At 37.0% G+C, this 17,909-nt stretch overlaps 3 protein-coding genes across 3 annotated transcripts; 2 read left to right on the forward strand and 1 right to left on the reverse strand.

Annotated features, from left to right (window-relative positions):
* Positions 1-1,109: 1,109 nt before the first annotated feature.
* On the reverse strand, positions 1,110-3,359 carry LOC130719329 (uncharacterized). Its single transcript, XM_057569951.1, has one exon. The coding sequence runs from the start codon at positions 3,357-3,359 to the stop codon at positions 1,110-1,112; it is 2,250 nt and encodes a 749-aa protein (XP_057425934.1).
* Positions 3,360-3,416: 57 nt separating this feature from the next.
* LOC130719330 (disease resistance protein RPM1-like) lies at positions 3,417-6,959 on the forward strand. Its single transcript, XM_057569952.1, has 3 exons — positions 3,417-3,486; positions 3,922-6,045; positions 6,285-6,959. Exons 1-3 carry the CDS (start codon positions 3,417-3,419, stop codon positions 6,305-6,307), a joined length of 2,217 nt encoding a protein of 738 aa, XP_057425935.1. The 3' UTR covers positions 6,308-6,959.
* A 3,020-nt stretch (positions 6,960-9,979) lies between these two features.
* Positions 9,980-14,477, forward strand: LOC130720884 (fatty acyl-CoA reductase 2, chloroplastic). Its single transcript, XM_057571588.1, has 9 exons — positions 9,980-10,767; positions 10,875-10,978; positions 11,066-11,265; positions 11,360-11,460; positions 11,570-11,780; positions 11,981-12,142; positions 12,235-12,316; positions 13,613-14,010; positions 14,140-14,477. Exons 1-9 carry the CDS (start codon positions 10,365-10,367, stop codon positions 14,306-14,308), a joined length of 1,830 nt encoding a protein of 609 aa, XP_057427571.1. The 5' UTR covers positions 9,980-10,364; the 3' UTR covers positions 14,309-14,477.
* The last annotated feature ends 3,432 nt before the right edge of the window (positions 14,478-17,909 follow it).

The raw sequence follows: 17,909 nt of genomic DNA on the forward strand, positions 1-17,909 counted from the left end.
TTCTCTTACTTCTCTCTTAGATTCTGAACTCCTGTGTGTTCCAACGTCTTTTCAGAACCCAAAACACTTGAGAGTTCCAGTGCCATAAATTGTCTACACCAACTCTTTTGAGAAGAGATTTCTTGTAGAGCCAAACAATCTTGTTGATTGTAGGAGGAGTCCTGTACAATACTTGGAGAAGTCCGTGATAATACTAGGAGGAGTCCTGTACAATACTTGGAGAAGTCCGTGATAATACTTGGAGAAGTCCTGTCTAATACTTGTATTGGAGAAGTCCTTGATACTTGCTAGTGAAAATCTTGGTGGTGGCCAAGTACTGGACGTAGCCCAATCGTTTAGGGTGAACCAGTATAAATTCCTGTGTGCTGATCGTTCTGCTTTATTTACTTACTTCCGCTGCACTAAACAGTTTTTGAAAAGTCACCAGAACAATTTTCTTAAGAACTTATCTTCTTTTCATAAACTAAAGTTTTAACAAGTAATTTTTAAGAACACAATTCAAACCCCCCCTTTCTTGTGTTACTTATTTACATATCAAACTTGTGTAACCAGGCCTGTTGTTCAGGGGTTTGTAATGACTGATCCATCAAACTTTTCAAGCTTCGCTGATCAGTTCTGATAATGAACTTGTTTCCTAGCAAATAATGTCTGAATTTGGCTAGAGCTTCTGTGATAGCTAACAATTCTCTTGTATATGCTGACTGCTTCTGCATTCTAGGGGCTAGCTTCTTAGAAAAATAAGCAATGGGGTGACCATTCTGTCCCAATACTGCTCCCACACCAATACCTGATGCATCAGTTTCTAAAATAAATGGTTGGGAAAAATCGGGTAAGGACAAAACTGGAGCTTCAGTGATTGCTTTTTTGAGGTTCACAAACGCTGTTTGTGTATCATCATTCCATAGAAAACTGTCTTTCTTCAGAAGGTCAGTTAGTGGGCCAGCAATATGTGCATAGGATTTAATAAATCTTCGGTAATACCCTGTCAGACCAAGAAATCCTCTTAACTGCTTCACAGTAGTTGGGGTAGGCCAATCTAGCACAGCTTTTATCTTAGTAGCTTCCATGGAGACTCCCTTACCCGATACCGTGTGCCCCAAATAATCTACCTATGTAGCCCCAAATGAACACTTGGATAATCTAGCGTACAATTGGTGATGTTTCAATGTCTGCAGCACCAATTCCAAGTGTTTGAGGTGATCCAGCCAAGAATCACTATAAATCAATATGTCATCAAAAAAAACAAGGACAAATTTCCTGAGAGCAAATTGGAACACCTTGTTCAACAAACACTGAAATGTAGCTGGTGCATTTGTAAGACCAAATGGCATCACCAGCCATTCATAATGTCCATGATGTGTTCTAAAGGCAGTTTTGGCTCTATCTTCAGGCTGCACCAAAATTTGATGGTATCCGGATCTCAAATCCAACTTTGAAAAGTATTGTGCTCCATATAGCTCATCTAACAGCTCATCTACTGTTGGCATTGGAAAACTATCCTTCACTGTGATGGCGTTCAATGCTCTATAGTCAATGCAAAATCTCCAACTTCCATCTTTCTTCTTGACAAGTAATATTGGAGAGGAAAAAGGGCTATTACTAGGCTGAATTATACCTTGATCCAACATTTCCTGTACCATCTTTTCAATCTGCTCTTTTTGTGTGTGAGGATACCGGTAAGGCCTAACCTTAATGGGGCCTGATCCTTGCTGCAATGGAATAGCATGATCCTGTACTCTCTGAGGTGGTAGTGTCGTAGGGACAGCAAAAACTGTAGCATAAGTGTGCAGAAGTATGGCTAATTCTGGATCAATATCGGTTGGTAAGTCTTTCAAAGTATCCTCAGGTACATCTTGATGAATAAGGTGTATTGCAAAGCATTCTTCAATTGCCCTGGTGTGATGCAATCTTCTGAGATGGTTGAACTGAGCCTGAGTTACCTCCTCATTGCCTTCACCTTGTAAAGTAATGAAGTGACCATTCTGAAAGAATTTCAATGATAATGCTGCATAGTCAGCTACATGAGGACCTAATGTTGCTAACCATGTGGATCCCAAAATTATATCTGCACCAGAAATTTGTAGCAAGTAAACAGGAACTTTTAGTTCTTGCCCTTGAACCTGTAGAGGAATCTGTCGAATGAGCCCTTCAGCACGCAGAATTTGTCCATTCCCCACTGAAACACGAAATTTAGGGACTGGTTCCACTGGTAACCTCAGCACTTGAGCTACTCTAGGCTGAATGAAGTTGTCAGAACTACCACCATCCACCAGTACCTTGACTTGAATGCCCCCTACTTGGCCAGTAAACCGAATAGTTCCCACACCATTTGAACCTCTCAAAGCATTTAAGGACAAGTGGTGAGTATCATCTTCTTTACTATCCTCTTCAGTCACAGTCTCTTGATCATCAGTTGGATCTTCATCTGTTTCATCTAGTTGGAGCAACATAACTTGTCGATTGGGACACTTGTGAGCAGGTGAAAATTTCTCATCACAGAAATAACACAAATTCTTTTCCCTTCTCAATTGGATCTCAGCAGGGGAAATTTTTTTTATGTTTTGGTTCCTAATGTTGAATGGTTTAATTGGAGGTGTAGGTAATAATGGGGGTAAGGTAGGTTTTGTAGTATCAGTTCTTTGGGCATTTGTTTGAAACTTTGATGAGGCTGAAGTATTTGAGCTAAAATTTCTGGCTAAATTCGAAAAGGGTTGTGGTTTGGACGATGGAGAGTATTTCTCCTCAAACAGTTTGGCTAAGGCCACTGCCTTGGATAATGTTCTAGGTTCAAGTGCTTTCACATCCCTCTTAATTCCCTCCTTCAATCCACTCAAAAAACAATCCAAAATCGCATCCGCACTTAACCCATCCACTCGATTCACCAATGCAGTGAACTGCATATAATATTCATTCACAGATGCAGATTGAGCCAGCTTAAACAGAGTAGCACGAGGACAATCAAAAGCAGATGGTCCAAAATCAAGTTCTAGAGCTCGAGTAAAAGCTTGCCAAGAGATGAACGGTTCAGTTTTTTGAATCATTTGAAACCAAGGAACTACATCCTGATCTAAATGAACTGAAGCAATCACTAGTCTATCAGCATCTGAAGTACCGTAATAATCAAAGAATTGTTCAGCCTTGAAAATCCAATCCATCACATTTTTCCCATCAAAGCGAGGAAAATCAAGTTTGACAGATCTCACCTGAAACGAATTACGTTGTTGATCTTTGCCTGAGCTCGAAGCACCATGGGAAGACACCGGAATCAATTGCAACTGTTGCAACACTTGAGTCATTAACGCATTCAGCTGTGTGAATTGAGACTCATTAGATAGTTTCATCACGTCGATCTTCGCCATCTGAGCTTGATTCACCGATTCCACTCGCTCAATTTGAAGATGAAAATCGTCGCTAACATGAGCAATCGCATCAGCGTTCTTCTTCAATTCTGCGTAAATCTCCTTCATTCGTGTGTTGTCTGCCATGGTGAGATGAAAGCACCAATGTAATGCACTAAACTACAAAGATTATGAGAAAACAGTAGATTCAGCAAGAAACGTGTTCCAATTGTTGATAACAAATTCCAAGTCTCAGTGAGATGGAGACGAAGGAAAAATCTCAAGAACAAGCAGAAGAAAATACAGAATAAAAAGAACAGTTCAGAAGGGGGAAGAACATTCAGAGGGAGAAGGAGGTTCATACAACCAATTACCTGCCTAATTCATTCCACTCCTCTCCTATAAATCATTAGCCTCCATGTGATTCCGTTAGTTTCCAGCTGGGTTTCTTCTCTCTCATCCCGCGTCCCAATTCCTCCAATTCAGGGGTTTTGTTATGCAGTCCCTCTTTCCTTGATGACTCAGCATTAGTGTCAACACTCTCCTCACGTGTCATTCTACTCGTTACACATCTCAATCGCAGGAGCGGCAGGGCAAGGGAAAACCACCATTGCCTGGCAACTGTTCAAGGACGAAAAGGTGATTTGGCCTGCGCGTGACCGTGCATGGGTCAAAGTGTCTAAGTCATACACCGTGGAGAAAATATTGAGGGACCTGTTGCAGAAATTCGGCGCCCAACCAAACACTGCTGCCGAACCAAACACTGATTCATTGAAAACTGCAGTGCGGGAGTGCTTGCGAGATAAGAGGTACGTTGTGTTCTTTGATGATGTCTGGAACAGGAACTTTTGGGATGACTTTGAGCATGTTTTAATTGATGATAAAAAAGGAAGTAGGGTGTTCATCACAACAACGGATGGTGATGTTATAAATAAGTGCAAGAGATCTTCTATTATTAAAAAGCATGAGCTGCAACCTTTAACTGAAAATAAATCTCGAGAGCTTTTTTATAAGAAGGCATTCTCTCATTTGGGTGGAGAATGTCCCCCAAATCTTGAGGATATATCTTCTGAAATTGTTGAAAAATGCAATGGTTTACCATTAGCAATTGTAGCCATCGGGGGTGTTTTAGCTACCAGAGAGGAAGATCCATTTGTTTGGAGCGATTTTAGTAAATATCTAAGTTCAGAACTGGAGAAGGATCCAAGTTTAACTGCTCTACAGAAGATTATGGGGGTTAGTTATGATAATTTGCCTGCCTATCTCAAACCTTGCTTATTGTATTTTGGTATGTATCCTGAAGACTATGAAGTTCAAGGAGAAAGATTGACTAGGCAATGGATAGCTGAGGGGTTTATCGAGAAGAAAAGAGGAAAATCAATGGAGAAAGTGGCAAAAGAGTATTTAACAGAATTGAGGCGTAGAAATGTAGTGCAAGTTGTTGGTGATTTAACGTGGGAAAGTTATCAAGTTCATGACGTGTTGCGTGACCTGATCCTTAAAAAATCTATGGATTTAGGTTTCGGCCAACAATTTATTTCTGAAGTAGATGATGATGATGAGTCAACCACCTCAAGTGTGAAAAGTCGACGTTTATCAACAACAACTTATTCCAATGATTTCATGTCAAGTCCTAATGACCCAAACATCCGCTCATTGCTTTTTTTCATTGAGGGAAATGCTCTTGCTGAACTCTTGAGCACAATCCCTGAGAAATTCAAGCGATTGAAGGTACTTGATTTTGAAGATGTAAGATGTCAATATGATGCTCCTGAGGATTTGATGACTCTAATCCATTTGAGGTATTTGAGCTTCAAAAATACAGGATTGAAGAATCTTCCAGAATCCATTGACAATCTTATATTCCTGGAGACCTTGGATCTAAGGTTCACAAAAGTGAAAGTGCTGCCAAAGGGAATCGGAAAGCTTACAAAGCTTCTGCATCTTCTGGTTGAAACGGGCGAGTTTGCTGCAGACGAGGATATTGGAGGCCTGACATCACTACAAACTCTAAGGGGTGTGACCTTACGTGTTGATGGAGCACTAGAGCAACTTAAACAGCTAGAAAAGCTGGTGAAATTAAGAGTTTTGAGACTGTCGAAGGTTATGAACCAACATAAAGAAGCTTTATATTCCTTATTAAATGCATTGAAACAACACTTGGAGGAGCTGCATATTGCAACAATTCCTGGTCATGATGATGCATTGATATTTGATTCGCATTTTCCAGACATACCTATGCTTGGAACACTTGTTCTTGGTGGGATAACATTTGATTCGTTGAGTTCAGGATGTAAAAATCTTGGTCAGTTGGTCATGAAGAAGGGCTCGCTAGCTGGTGGTGCATTCAAATCAATCGAAGACTTGAAAAACCTGTCGACTCTCCGTTTATTTGACACGAATGCCGGTAGCACTTTGCATGTTCATGATAAAGGGTTCCCGAATCTAAAGCATCTAGAACTTTCAGAACTTCCTCAGTTAAATATCTTCCGTATTGATGAAGGAGCACTGCCTTCTCTGCAAACTCTCAGCTTAGATTGCATCTTCACAGAGGTACCGAGCTTCCAACACCTAAAGAAACTTAAACGCCTTGAGGTGTTTAATTCGTTTGAATTTGAGGATGTGAAAATCATCGAGCATGTGCCCCTTGTACAAGTTTATGATCATGAGTCAGAATTAACTCATTATTTCGAGTACGGAAAAAAAGGTGTGTGCTTTTCCTTCTCCATAGTTTTTCTTATTAATTTTTACTGTTTAATCATAAAAATTGCAATATTTATGCTTTACAATTTCTATTGTAGTGAATTGTATCTCATCAGCAATATGAAATAATGAGGTATTGTTCTTGGCATCAACAAATATAGTTTACTTGTGGTTTTACTTTCTCAACGTCTCTCTATTGTAATTGTAATGCTCTATACTAATATTGTCTTTTTGATTTGGTAGGTATTGGGCTTCAACTTCAGTGAAGCTCCTTGGAGTTGTTGATATTGTTCACCACACCCAGACCTCTAATGGAGTTGTTGTTTGTGTGTTTTGTTTTTATGCTTGAATTAATTATTTCCTGCTGCATAGTTGTGGATTGCTGGTTTCACTTGGCCTATTGTCTTGCCTTCTATTTTAATGTGGCGCCTTGCATAGTGGTTTCAAAATCCTGGTGCTGTTGTTTCTCTCCTTGGCTACTGTTGTTTCAAAATCTTGATTTGGGTTTTGTTGCTGTGGGACTGACTTAGCATGGCGATTGGCGAATTATGGAGCTTGGCGTTTTCAGTTCTGCTTCATTATTATTGAATGGTGCTTGGGGTTGTTTCAAGTACGGGGAAGTTGCTCAACTTCATTTGCAGACTAATTGTTCCTTCACCATATTTGTGATCTACAAGTCACGTTTGAACATTCATAGGGTGCTGTTGTGCTCTTTTTATTGTGCTTTTCTTTCCCTCTGTATTGCTTAATTGTTCTTCTTGCCTTGTTTTGGGTTTGTTTTGGTGTTGAGTACTTTTTTTCCTTTTCTAGGGTTTTTCCCATTGGGTTTTACCTAGGAAGATTTTAATGAGGCTCTTTCTAAAGCGGGTGTCTTTTAAGATAAGTGATTTCTTTACCCTTTCATGAGGGGCGTTCTCATGTTTGTTCTTCATCACTAATAGATTATTTTACTTATCTTTCGGGTCAATATAGAACCTCTTGAACATATAAAAGTATGATATATTTTGCAAAAATAATATGTTAGTAGTATCTAATTGTCATACGTTGGGTATTAAGATTTCAAGGATATGTGTTTAAATTGTATTAACCATTAATTTGTTGTGTGAAATGATTATTTAAAGGCTTAATTGCACTTTTGGTCCCCCAACTATTGCCTTCCTGCGAAAATCGTCCCCAAATTTTAAAATTAGCAAAACACATCCTCCAACTATACCTGTCGTTGCACTTTTGGTTTTCCGTCCAACTTCCGTCCAAAACTTAACAGATTACTGGAAAATAAAATAAATTCAAAAACCCAAGTATTGATTGGTTCTTCATCTTTTTCAAACTTCTTCATCATTAAATCTTATAAAACCCAGAATCTTCATCTTCATAAAACAAAACCCATCATTTTTTTTTATAAAAAAATCTACAAATCCATGTTCCCCCACTTCAAAAATCCCTCTTCCCCTTCTCTCTTCTCCACCACATCCTCTTCTTGCTCCCTCACCTTTCCTCACCCACCTCCCTTCCTGCATAATTTAGTGAGTTGCATTTTTAGTCCCCCAATCTATAACCACCACTCCTCCTCCCCTCCTCATTCCTCACTTGTTTTCAACCACCGCTTCTATTTTCTTCATCCATCCCAAGCTTTTTCCTTTCTCCATCATTGTTTCTGTGCAAGAGACCCACTTCCTGTATCATCAACCAAACCCACACCGTGAACCATCATTGAAGCCTCTGCCAAGCCGTGAACCATCATCGAGACCCACTCCTTCCCTCACCCCCACCTCTATTTGATGAAATCATCAACCCGAATCGCCCATCCCCCACAAAACCCAAATCGACGCCGCTTCTCACGGCAGTAGAACATGGAGCTGGAATTTGGGGCCTGTGGCTATGGTTTAGGGTTTGGTGTTTGAGGTTCCTGGTTTGAAGTCTTGGTCATTTTAGTTCCTGGTTTTGCTGTGAATGTTGGTTTGGAGATGGAAGGGGGAAGGGATCTTTGTGAATTTTGGGTTTGATTCTCTTTTGGGAGTGTTTGCTGGGAGAAATTTGGATTTCGTAGTTGATTTGAATGTTGGGATCGGTGGGGTTGAGAAGTGATGAAGAAGAACAGAGTGTGGTGGCGTGAAGGTTGTGGTGGTGCAGTGGTTGAGTGGTGGTAGTGTGGTGGTTGAGTGGGAAGAAGAAGAATAAGAAGAAGAAGAGAGTGGGGCTGAGAAAGGGAAGAGAACGATGAAGGTGAGATGTTAGGTTGGTATTTCTGGATTTCAATTAAAATACTATTTTTTTCTCAATTTTAATTTTTCTTTATTTTTTAATTCATTTTTAACGGAATATTCTGTTAGTTTTTAGACGGAAGTTAACGGAAAACCTTTTGCAACCGGGTGTAAACTTCAGGGTCGTGTTTTACTAATTTTGAAGTTTGGAGACGATTTTCGCAGGAAGGCAATAGTTAGGGGACCAAAAGTGCAATTAAGCCTTATTTAAAAAGGATAAAAATAGTGATTTGTGCAGTTACCCAATAAAAATATCAAACTACGGCTTTTTTGTTATTTTATTAATGTGATAACCTCCTCAACTTTCTTAGTCATGTAATTAGGAAAGAGTAAAAACTGCACATATGAAATTATAAGTAAGTTTTGTTATCGGTAATGATATATAATGCATACATCTTGAGATATCATTTTTGCTCTCTATCTTTTTCGATCACATCATATTACATATCACATTTATTATTTATTTAATATCTTCAGGCGTATCTAGAATTTTTTTGTTTGGGGGTTAAATTTAAAAACGAAAGAAAATGTTCCTGAATATTATATAAACTTTAAATAATAAAATACATTTAAATACAAATTTTTGTTCTTTCATAGTACTAAATTTAACTATTATTGTATCAAAAATAATTTTTTTAGCAATTTCCTTCTCAATATATACAATTATGAAATTTTTTAGAAAGTCATCTTCAATTTTGCTAGCAGAGTCTAAAAGACTCCAATTGAAAAAGATCGCTATGTAGATGCTACTGAATCAGTGTGTCAAATATCAACAAGTGAAAATATTGTTGTCTTTTAATTTCAACTAAAGTCAGGTAAAACTCAGATAAACTATACATTTTTCATAAATTAAGATCTCAGAAAACATCTGAATGATAAGTTTTAGCTAAAACGTCAAATTCTTTTTTTTTTCGTCTCAGAAAAATCATTGTATTAAATTTCTAAATAAGCTTACAGATTTTCTCATAATCAAATGAGTTAATATCTTTCTTAGTATCTAAAGTTAAACTATAAAAGTATAAGCAATTTCACAGCCTCTGCGTTAAATCTTTTATTTAATTCAGATACTTGCAAATCAATTGCAGAATAAAATACATTTATCATATAATTATGTTTCATATCTCCATCTTGTTTCTTATGATGACTGTTACTCAAAACTAAGGGGCTTTTATGTTAGAAATTTCAAGTTGATGAACATTACATAACGTTATAACACTCTCCAATAGTTGCCTACTTACTTCCAACTATTGTCTATCGATTTTTGAAGAAAATATTTAGTTGTTGACTCAAGATTCAAAACATTATGTATATTTTGAGATTGTCGCCGTAAAGTCTGATATAGAGTATCACTAATTCCAAATATTTATATCATCACATGTAACATAAAATCAAATTAAAAATTCATCAATTTACAAAAAATCTATATAAAAATACTTATAATCGGTATAATTTCAAAAATCTTGGGGTGTGACCCTGCTAACCCGTGCCTAGATACGTCTCTCATATCTCTTATTATCTCTCTAGTAGTCTACATCCATTGGGTTTGTGTTTCTCCATTTAAAAATCACTCATTGTCGTATCCATATATATTTGATCCATGTTTCACACCCTTTCTTCCCCTGCATTTTCTACCAAAAGAACAGAGCACAGAAAACCACCACTTAACAAAGATGAATAATGAAACAACTGAAAGAAAGAAATAAAGAGAGCTCCCGCCATCTAAGATTTCGGTGCTATTATGGAAAGTGTGACAATGCGGCAAAAAGAGAGCTTGTTATGAAATATACTCTCACATTCCATAGAAACAATATATTAAAATCTAAAACTACCTACCACCCATCTTCTTCTTCCTTAAATCCACCCTACCTTTCTTTTCTCCTTCATACTCACCAAAACTATCTCTTCTCTTTATAGACATGAGTTTGTTTACTTGCTTCTCTTTTAACAAACAAAATTAGCAAGGTTTCAAGTCAACTAATTCTAACCACATCACCTTTTAGTTAGTAGTAGTGTCCTTAATTTTCTCTTAACTTGGGTTCCCATTTTCTTTACCCTAATAGTCATGGGGGTCATGTCCACAAGCTGTTCCTCAAATTTACTCAGTAAACTCACTGGGGTGCCTGAAAACAATGACTGGTACCCTTCAAGGAGGAAGACCAATGTTGTGTTCTGCCAGGGAGGTGGAAATAAGGTGGTCAAATCCTCTGGCCTGTCTTCTGTGTTAACAGAAAGATCACCACCATTGGTTGGATCAGATCATGCTCCTGCAACTCTAATGGATGCAGGAAGCTTGGTCCTGTCACCAAATGGGACAAGCCAGCCAGAGATTGTGGTCAAGGATCTTGTCCCTTATGGTGGATCAACTTCCACTACATTGATAGGGTTGGAAGATGGAATTGGCATTGCCAAGTTTCTGAGAGGGAAGAAGTTTTTCATCACTGGGGCAACAGGGTTTCTAGCAAAAGGTATAATATAATCTTCCTTAAGATTATACTCATTTGCAGATATAATGTTCTGTTTCTCTATAAATTTTTCTCAATCTAATGATATTTATTTACCATGTAATCCCCAGTTCTCATTGAGAAGATTCTAAGGACAGAACCAGATGTGGGAAGAATTTACCTCTTGATAAAGGCAAAGAATAAGCAAGCTGCAATGGAGAGAATGCAGAATGAAGTATGGTTTTATATGAAAGTTTATTTCTCTTCATGGTCTAGTTACTTTCTGATCTCACAATAAAATTTGGTTCTCTGTGTGATTTAGATCATAAACACAGAGCTTTTCAGGTGCCTTAGACAAATCCATGGAAAGTCATACCAAGCCTTTATGTCGAGCAAGCTAGTTCCTGTGGTTGGCAATGTTTGTGAAGCCAATCTTGGACTAGATGAAGATCTATCTGATGTTATTGCTGATGAGGTAGATGTAATTGTAAACTCTGCAGCTAACACAACATTTGATGAAAGGTTAGCCTCTAACTCTACCAAGAGCTTCTCCTTCAATAATAAGTTCACATGTTTTGTTTGAGTTAAACAGTGTAAACATGACTAATGTGATCAGGTATGATACTGCAATCAACATAAACACTAAAGGGCCATGCCGCCTTATGGGTATTGCAAAAAAGTGCAAGAAGCTTAAGCTCTTTCTGCATGTTTCAACAGGTAAAAGAAAAATAAGAACCATAAGAAAGGGTTAGAAACTCAAATTCATGTGCTGAGTATGATTTACATTGTTTACCCAAAATGATAAAATCATTTCTTGTCATCACAGCTTATGCCAATGGTCAAAGGCAAGGTAGAATCATTGAAAGACCATTTAGAATTGGAGATTGCATAGCAAGAGAGAAACTTGTATCAGGAGTTCCACCAAAATACCTTCCCTCATTGGACATTGAAAGCGAAATAAATCTGCTTTCAGATAACAGGGGAAACATTGAAGACAACTTACTAGCACAGAAGATGAGGGAGATGGGTCTAGAGAGGTATTGGGTAACTTAATGTTTTAAATGACTCATAATTTTCTACTCGAAAACAAAATAATCATTATACATCTTTATATTTCCATATTTTGTAAAAAAAAGTATATCTACAAAGATTCAGCCTTCTATTTAGTTTTTGAACTCACATACTCATGAGGATTTATAAAATTGAAAATGTTATTTAAGTCAATTGTTTTTTACAGGGCCAGAAGATATGGGTGGCAGGATACTTATGTGTTCACAAAGGCTATGGGAGAAATGATGATTGACAAACTAAGGGAGGATATTCCAGTTGTTGTAATTAGACCAAGTGTAATTGAGAGCACTTTCAAGGAACCATTTCCTGGGTGGATGGAAGGAACTAGGTAAGTCACCACCTCTTTCTCAAAAGAAAAAGAAAAATTGTATCATAGAATAGATGTAGTCTAGAACTAACATTTTTTCTTTTAACTATCAGGATGATGGATCCCATAGTTCTATGCTATGGGAAGGGACAGCTAACAGGTTTTTTGGTAGACCCAAATGGAGTACTTGATGTGGTGGGTGACACTAAATAATTAGATTGTTTCACATATTCCACCACCATCATCTGAAAAGTAAAAGGCTTGATTACATTTTTGGTACCTATAGTTTTGAAATGTGTGATTTTGATGTTTATAGTTTTAATTACTCTAATTAAGTCTTCTACTTTTAAACTTGAACTGATACAAGCATTAATTTTTCATCCAATAACGAATGAAAAACAAAAGTACTCCCTCCGTTCCTTATTATCCTTATTAGTATAAGTCCATTTTACCTAAATATCTAGGATTAAGAAAAGTGGTTAAAGTTAGTTAACTGCAATAAATTTGTAAGACTTTTTAATTAACTTTATTAAATTACCCTTACTTATAACTTTAACACTTCAATTAATTCTCAATCCAAATTAATATCCACTATCTCTAGAATTGTACTCCATATGATGCATTTAATTGGTACTTTTATAATCCACCAAGTAATCCAATAGATGAAAAGTTTGAATTTGTAGAGTTAGGGTTAGTGAATGATAGATTAGTGGCATTGGAAATAGACTAAAATATAAAAAACTGAAATATTAAGTTTTAAATGTAAGGGTAAGTTTGGAAAAAACTAATCAATGCTACCTAAATATTTGAAATGGACTTATATTTAGGAACAAAAAAAACTCTAAAAAATGGTCTTATAATAAGAAACGGAGGAGGGAGTAACAGATTGCATCTTTTGGCTTAAAAGGTTACATTAGATCATTTTTTCATGCCCTCCTTGTGAAAAATTGTGATGCACATCAATGTTTTCGTTAATTATTTGATAACAAAATAATAATAATGTTTGGAATATATTTGTTCAATTTTGAAAGTAGATGGACTTGGCCCCGTTTGGATAAACAACTTAATTAAGCGCTTATGGTCATAAGCGCTTATAACATAAGCGCTTATTCATAAGCTATTTTTAAAAATTTATTGAAATAAATTAAAAATAAGCTGTGTATAAGCATAAGCTGTTTTTCATAAGCTATCCTGAGTAGCTTATGAAAATAAGCTGAAAATAGCTTATGGCAGACCATAAGCTGTTTGCATAAGCTCTCCCAAACACTGGCATAAGAGCTTATGCTGTCAGATAAGCTCAAATAAGCTCTTCCAAACTGGGCCTTGATTAGAAGAATTAAGACTATAAGGACCAAAATCACGCATTTATAAAGCTATAGGGGGCAAAAGTACCATTAACCTAAAAGAGAAAAGCAAGCAATTCATGAATCCCATTGATTGGTTATTTATTCTCATTTTGCCATACTAACAGTGGTTGACTTGCTTTGTTAGGTCCCAGCTGACATGGTTGTTAATGCAACCTTGGCAGCAATGGCAAAGCATGGAAATGCCCAGAAGCCAGACATCAATGTGTATCAAGTTGCTTCATCTGTGGTGAACCCTCTAATCTTCCAAGACCTAGCAAGGCTGCTCCATGAACATTACAGCTCCTCACCATGCTTTGACTCAAAGGGTAGGCCAATTCAAGTTCCACTCATGAAATTGTTCAGCTCCACAGAGGAATTCTCTGGTCACCTCTGGAAAGATGCTATTCAGAAAAGTGGCCTCACAGCTATGGCCTCCTCCAAGGGGAAAATGTCTCAAAAACTTGAAAATATCTGCAGAAAATCAGTGGAGCAAGCAAAGTACCTGGCCAACATTTATGAACCATACACATTTTATGGTGGAAGGTTAGATACACATTTAGCTTTACACTCTTCAACTAGTGGCAGCACTAGTAACTCAAGTTTATAGGAAGCAAAATGACACCATTAATCATGAATGAATTACTGATTTTAAAACCAATAACTGTGATGCAGGTTTGACAACAGTAATACACAAAGATTGATGGAAAGCATGTCTGAAGATGAAAAGAAGGAATTTGGGTTTGATGTAAAGGGCATAGATTGGAAAGATTATATCACCAATGTCCACATACCCGGTCTAAGGAGACATGTCATGAAGGGAAGAGGAATGGGTAGTCGATGACTTGAATCTTGTGCCATGTGATTACTAGTCATATGCTCAACAAACTGTAATAAAAGACATAGTTTTCCTTCTTTACTTGAAGACCTATATGGCAATAGCTACAAGTGTATCCTTTATTAACCATATAATGTAATTTACTACTAATAATAAAACATTCTGTAATCGATTACTCCCTGGTTTCGCCCATGTACATGTTGATCAGTTGGAAAATTGGAATCCGCTTTGTCAAACGGAGTGCAAAACTTGGAAGAGTGTGAAACTTGAAGGAAGTTAAATTTGTGAAAATTTAATATTGAGGAGACTGTACACTTATAATTTACATAATTCATTTATTATAATTCTTTACAATTACTTCCAAATAAAAATATTACATAATTTCAATTTAAGTTCATAATTTTTTCCTGAATTCATAATTAATAATTCACATGCTAGATAATTTTAATTAATACTTAGTAAAGTAATTATTTTTTAAGAAGTTAAAAAATAATAGACTTAATATCTTATACAATATGTAAATAACATAGATTACCGTCTTATACTATTTTTGGAATATTTTCATGTGTGATTTAATGTGTGAATATTAATTTTTTTTCTTATACTATTTACTGATGTCGGAAAATAATGCCGGGATTGAGGCGATTATTTTTATGTGAAGTCACGTCAAATGAAATGTAAAATTATGTGATGTAACGTGAGGAATTAAATTAACGGTAATACTTGAGAAATAGTTTAATTCCTCTCGGAAACAAAACACGTACCATTGTGTCGGTACTTGTTGTGTTTGAATTATTATTCCCAACGTATTAGCGGAAAATGCCCCGATCTATTAAGTTCAAACGCACCTTAACGTTTTAAAATCTTATTTTGAACAATAACAATTTTAATAGAAGTACTCTAGTTGTCAACTAAGCTTCCCAATTAATTTGAATTTTAGGAGAAATTCAATTTGCACGAAATGCTTCAACGTTCAATCGCTTCAAAAAGAAAATATTTCAGAATTTACTAGACCGTCTGGCACGCAAAAAAATTCAAGTCAAGACATATTTGTTCTAACCGTACCGTCCAATGCCAACTCATCAGTTAGAAAAATTGAAGACAAATTTTGGGCGCCAAAGACAAAGTCAGATTGCAACCAATTGACTTATGTTCAAAAGAGATCACGTGAAGACTATGTACTTTTTCTAAAGGCGCGCTGACCAACAAGGGAAAATGACAACTTGTCAACATCATATTTCCCAATTTTCTCATGTCTGAAAAGTAGCCCAAGTCTATTGTCACCTACTAGCTTACAAACATCACCTTTTCGGCTAAAGGATAAACTTGAATCTGAGCATGCATTCAATGGAGCTACCAACCGAAGCCTTTGAATCAACGGGTGGATTTCATCTCTCAACGGCTAGAACAATGGTTAGATCATATCTCACAATGGCTACAACACTATCAAGCGAGTATTTAAGTCAAACATGAAGAATGAAGATATAGAGAATTAACAAAGCAAGCACAAGAATTCAAAGCATTCAAAGCATAAATTTTTCTAAGTGTCAAATCTTAGCCACTACATCTGCTCAGTAAAAGAGAGAACTTTGTACCTTAAAAGAGTCGTACCTCTTTATTTATTTCTCTCTTAGACTAAGAACTCTTGAGTGATTCAAAGTCCAATCTGAACCAAAACACTTAGAGTTCCAGTGCTTTAAATTCTCTACCATTACTCTTGTACGAAGAGAAACCTTGTAGAGCTAAACGATCTTGAAAAGATTGTAGGAGAAGTCATGTACAATACTTGTAGGAGGAGTCCTGTAGAATACTTGGAGAAGTCCGTGATAATACTTGTGGGAGAAGTCATTGAGAATACTTGTATTGGCGAAGTCCTTGAAACTTGCTAGAGAAAATCTTGGTGGTGGCCAAGTACTGGACGTAGCCCAATCTTTTAGGGTGAACCAATATAAATCTTTGTGTGTTGATCGTCTGCCTTTTCTTGCTTATATTTCCGCTGCACTAAACGGTTTACGAAAAGTTTTACCAAACGTTTTCAAGAACTAATATTCTTTTCAAAAACCTAAGTCTTAAAAAGCAATTTTCAAGTACACAATTCAAACCCCCTTTCTTGTGTTATTTACTTGCATCTCAATTGGCATCAGAGCTTAGTCCCTAGAACTAACATCTTAATCAGGTGTAGAGTAAAGATACATGGCAGAAGATCTAGCTATCGCTACAGGCTCATCCACCCACAAACCTCCCTTCTTTGATGGAACTGAATATCCTTACTAGAGAACTCATATGCAACTGTTCATTGAGTCCTCAAACTATAAGTTGTGGGACATCATTGAAAATGGTGACATTGTCCACAGAGATGATGCTGGAGAACCTATCAAGAAAGATCAACTGACGGAAGCACAACGTAAAGATTACCAACTCAATGCCAAAGAAAAACTATTTCTTCTATGTGCATTGATTAAAGCTCAAATGGACAAAGTTGATGGGTTGATAACAACTAAAGAAGTATGGGATGCTCTAGGAGTTGCATATGAAGGTACAAAAAATGTAAGCCAAACCAAAGTCAGTCTGCTTGTGGCTGAATAGGAAACCTTCAAGATGAAAGAGAATGAAAGCATTGATGAAATATTTGGAAGGTTCCAAACCGTTGTTAATGGCCTTAGGAATCTTGATCGCAAATATGAGAACGTTGATCAGATCAAAAAGATTCTAAGATGCTTTCCTAGGAAATGGAGACCTAAAGTCACTCCTATTCAAGAGGCTAAGGATCTCAGCACCTTGAAGCTTGAAGATCTCCTCGGATCTCTAAAAGTTCATGAAATAGAACTTGCCCATGATGAAGGAGTGAAGAAGCAGAAGAATATTGCGTTCAAGGCCAAAGGTTCGAAAGCTATTCAAGCTAAGGAACCGTCTGATGAAGAAGATACCTCAGAAGAAATATCAGATGATGAGCAAGCCTTCATCAACAGAAGGTTCAAGAGAATGTGGATCAAACAGGAAAGAGGAAAAGGTCCATCAAGGAAAGACAACAAATGGGAACCGAGTCAAAGAAATAAATCATTCACACACAAAGGTGAAAGCGGTTCAAGTACAGACAAAAGTAACATCACTTGCTTTGAGTGCAAGAAGCCAGTAAAATAGATACTATGTTTACATGTAGATTCCTACGTTGTTGCATTCCATTTAGGAGTTCCACCTGAAGAAGCAGGTGCTGCGACGCGGTCTAAGCCCCGGGACGGAGCCCAACCGAAAGAAAGGCCACACCAGATAAAAGAAAGATCAAAGACCGAAGCCAGCAAAAGGAGTCCCAAGATCCGCCGAAGGAGACAGACCTAAGGAAGGAGCGAAAACGAAAATTTCCCCCTTCTTCCTTACCTTAGTGAGTCTTTGTGAAATAACTTCAATGATAAGAAATCAAGCCAGATTGTCCAAGGCTAGCCAAAAAGTCAACTAAGAAGTCGTTCTACAAGAAAAGGAAAGCTTTGGTGGCAGGATAGGATGACTCTGAGGACAACTCAGAAGACGAAGATGAAGATGATAATGAAGAGTCCCTCTTCACACTCATGGAATCTGTGAATGGTTCAGACAATGATGTGGACGATGAGGT

The sequence above is a fragment of the Lotus japonicus genome, chromosome 5, assembly GCF_012489685.1.
Source record: "Lotus japonicus ecotype B-129 chromosome 5, LjGifu_v1.2".
NCBI classification, from domain to species: domain Eukaryota; kingdom Viridiplantae; phylum Streptophyta; class Magnoliopsida; order Fabales; family Fabaceae; genus Lotus; species Lotus japonicus.

Bases quoted from the DNA above. Each gene is read 5' to 3' on its own strand.
- LOC130719329 (XM_057569951.1), bottom strand. From the start codon at position 3,359: ATGGCGAAGATCGACGTGATGAAACTATCTAATGAGTCTCAATTCACA.
- LOC130719330 (XM_057569952.1), top strand. From the start codon at position 3,417: ATGAGCAATCGCATCAGCGTTCTTCTTCAATTCTGCGTAAATCTCCTT. The intron at 3,487-3,921 runs GTGAGATGAAAG...TCTCAATCGCAG, and splicing joins TTCGTGTGTTGTCTGCCATG to GAGCGGCAGGGCAAGGGAAA. The intron at 6,046-6,284 runs GTGTGTGCTTTT...TTGATTTGGTAG, and splicing joins TTTCGAGTACGGAAAAAAAG to GTATTGGGCTTCAACTTCAG.
- LOC130720884 (XM_057571588.1), top strand. From the start codon at position 10,365: ATGGGGGTCATGTCCACAAGCTGTTCCTCAAATTTACTCAGTAAACTC. The intron at 11,266-11,359 runs GTTAGCCTCTAA...TAATGTGATCAG, and splicing joins AACACAACATTTGATGAAAG to GTATGATACTGCAATCAACA. The intron at 11,781-11,980 runs GTATTGGGTAAC...TGTTTTTTACAG, and splicing joins AGGGAGATGGGTCTAGAGAG to GGCCAGAAGATATGGGTGGC.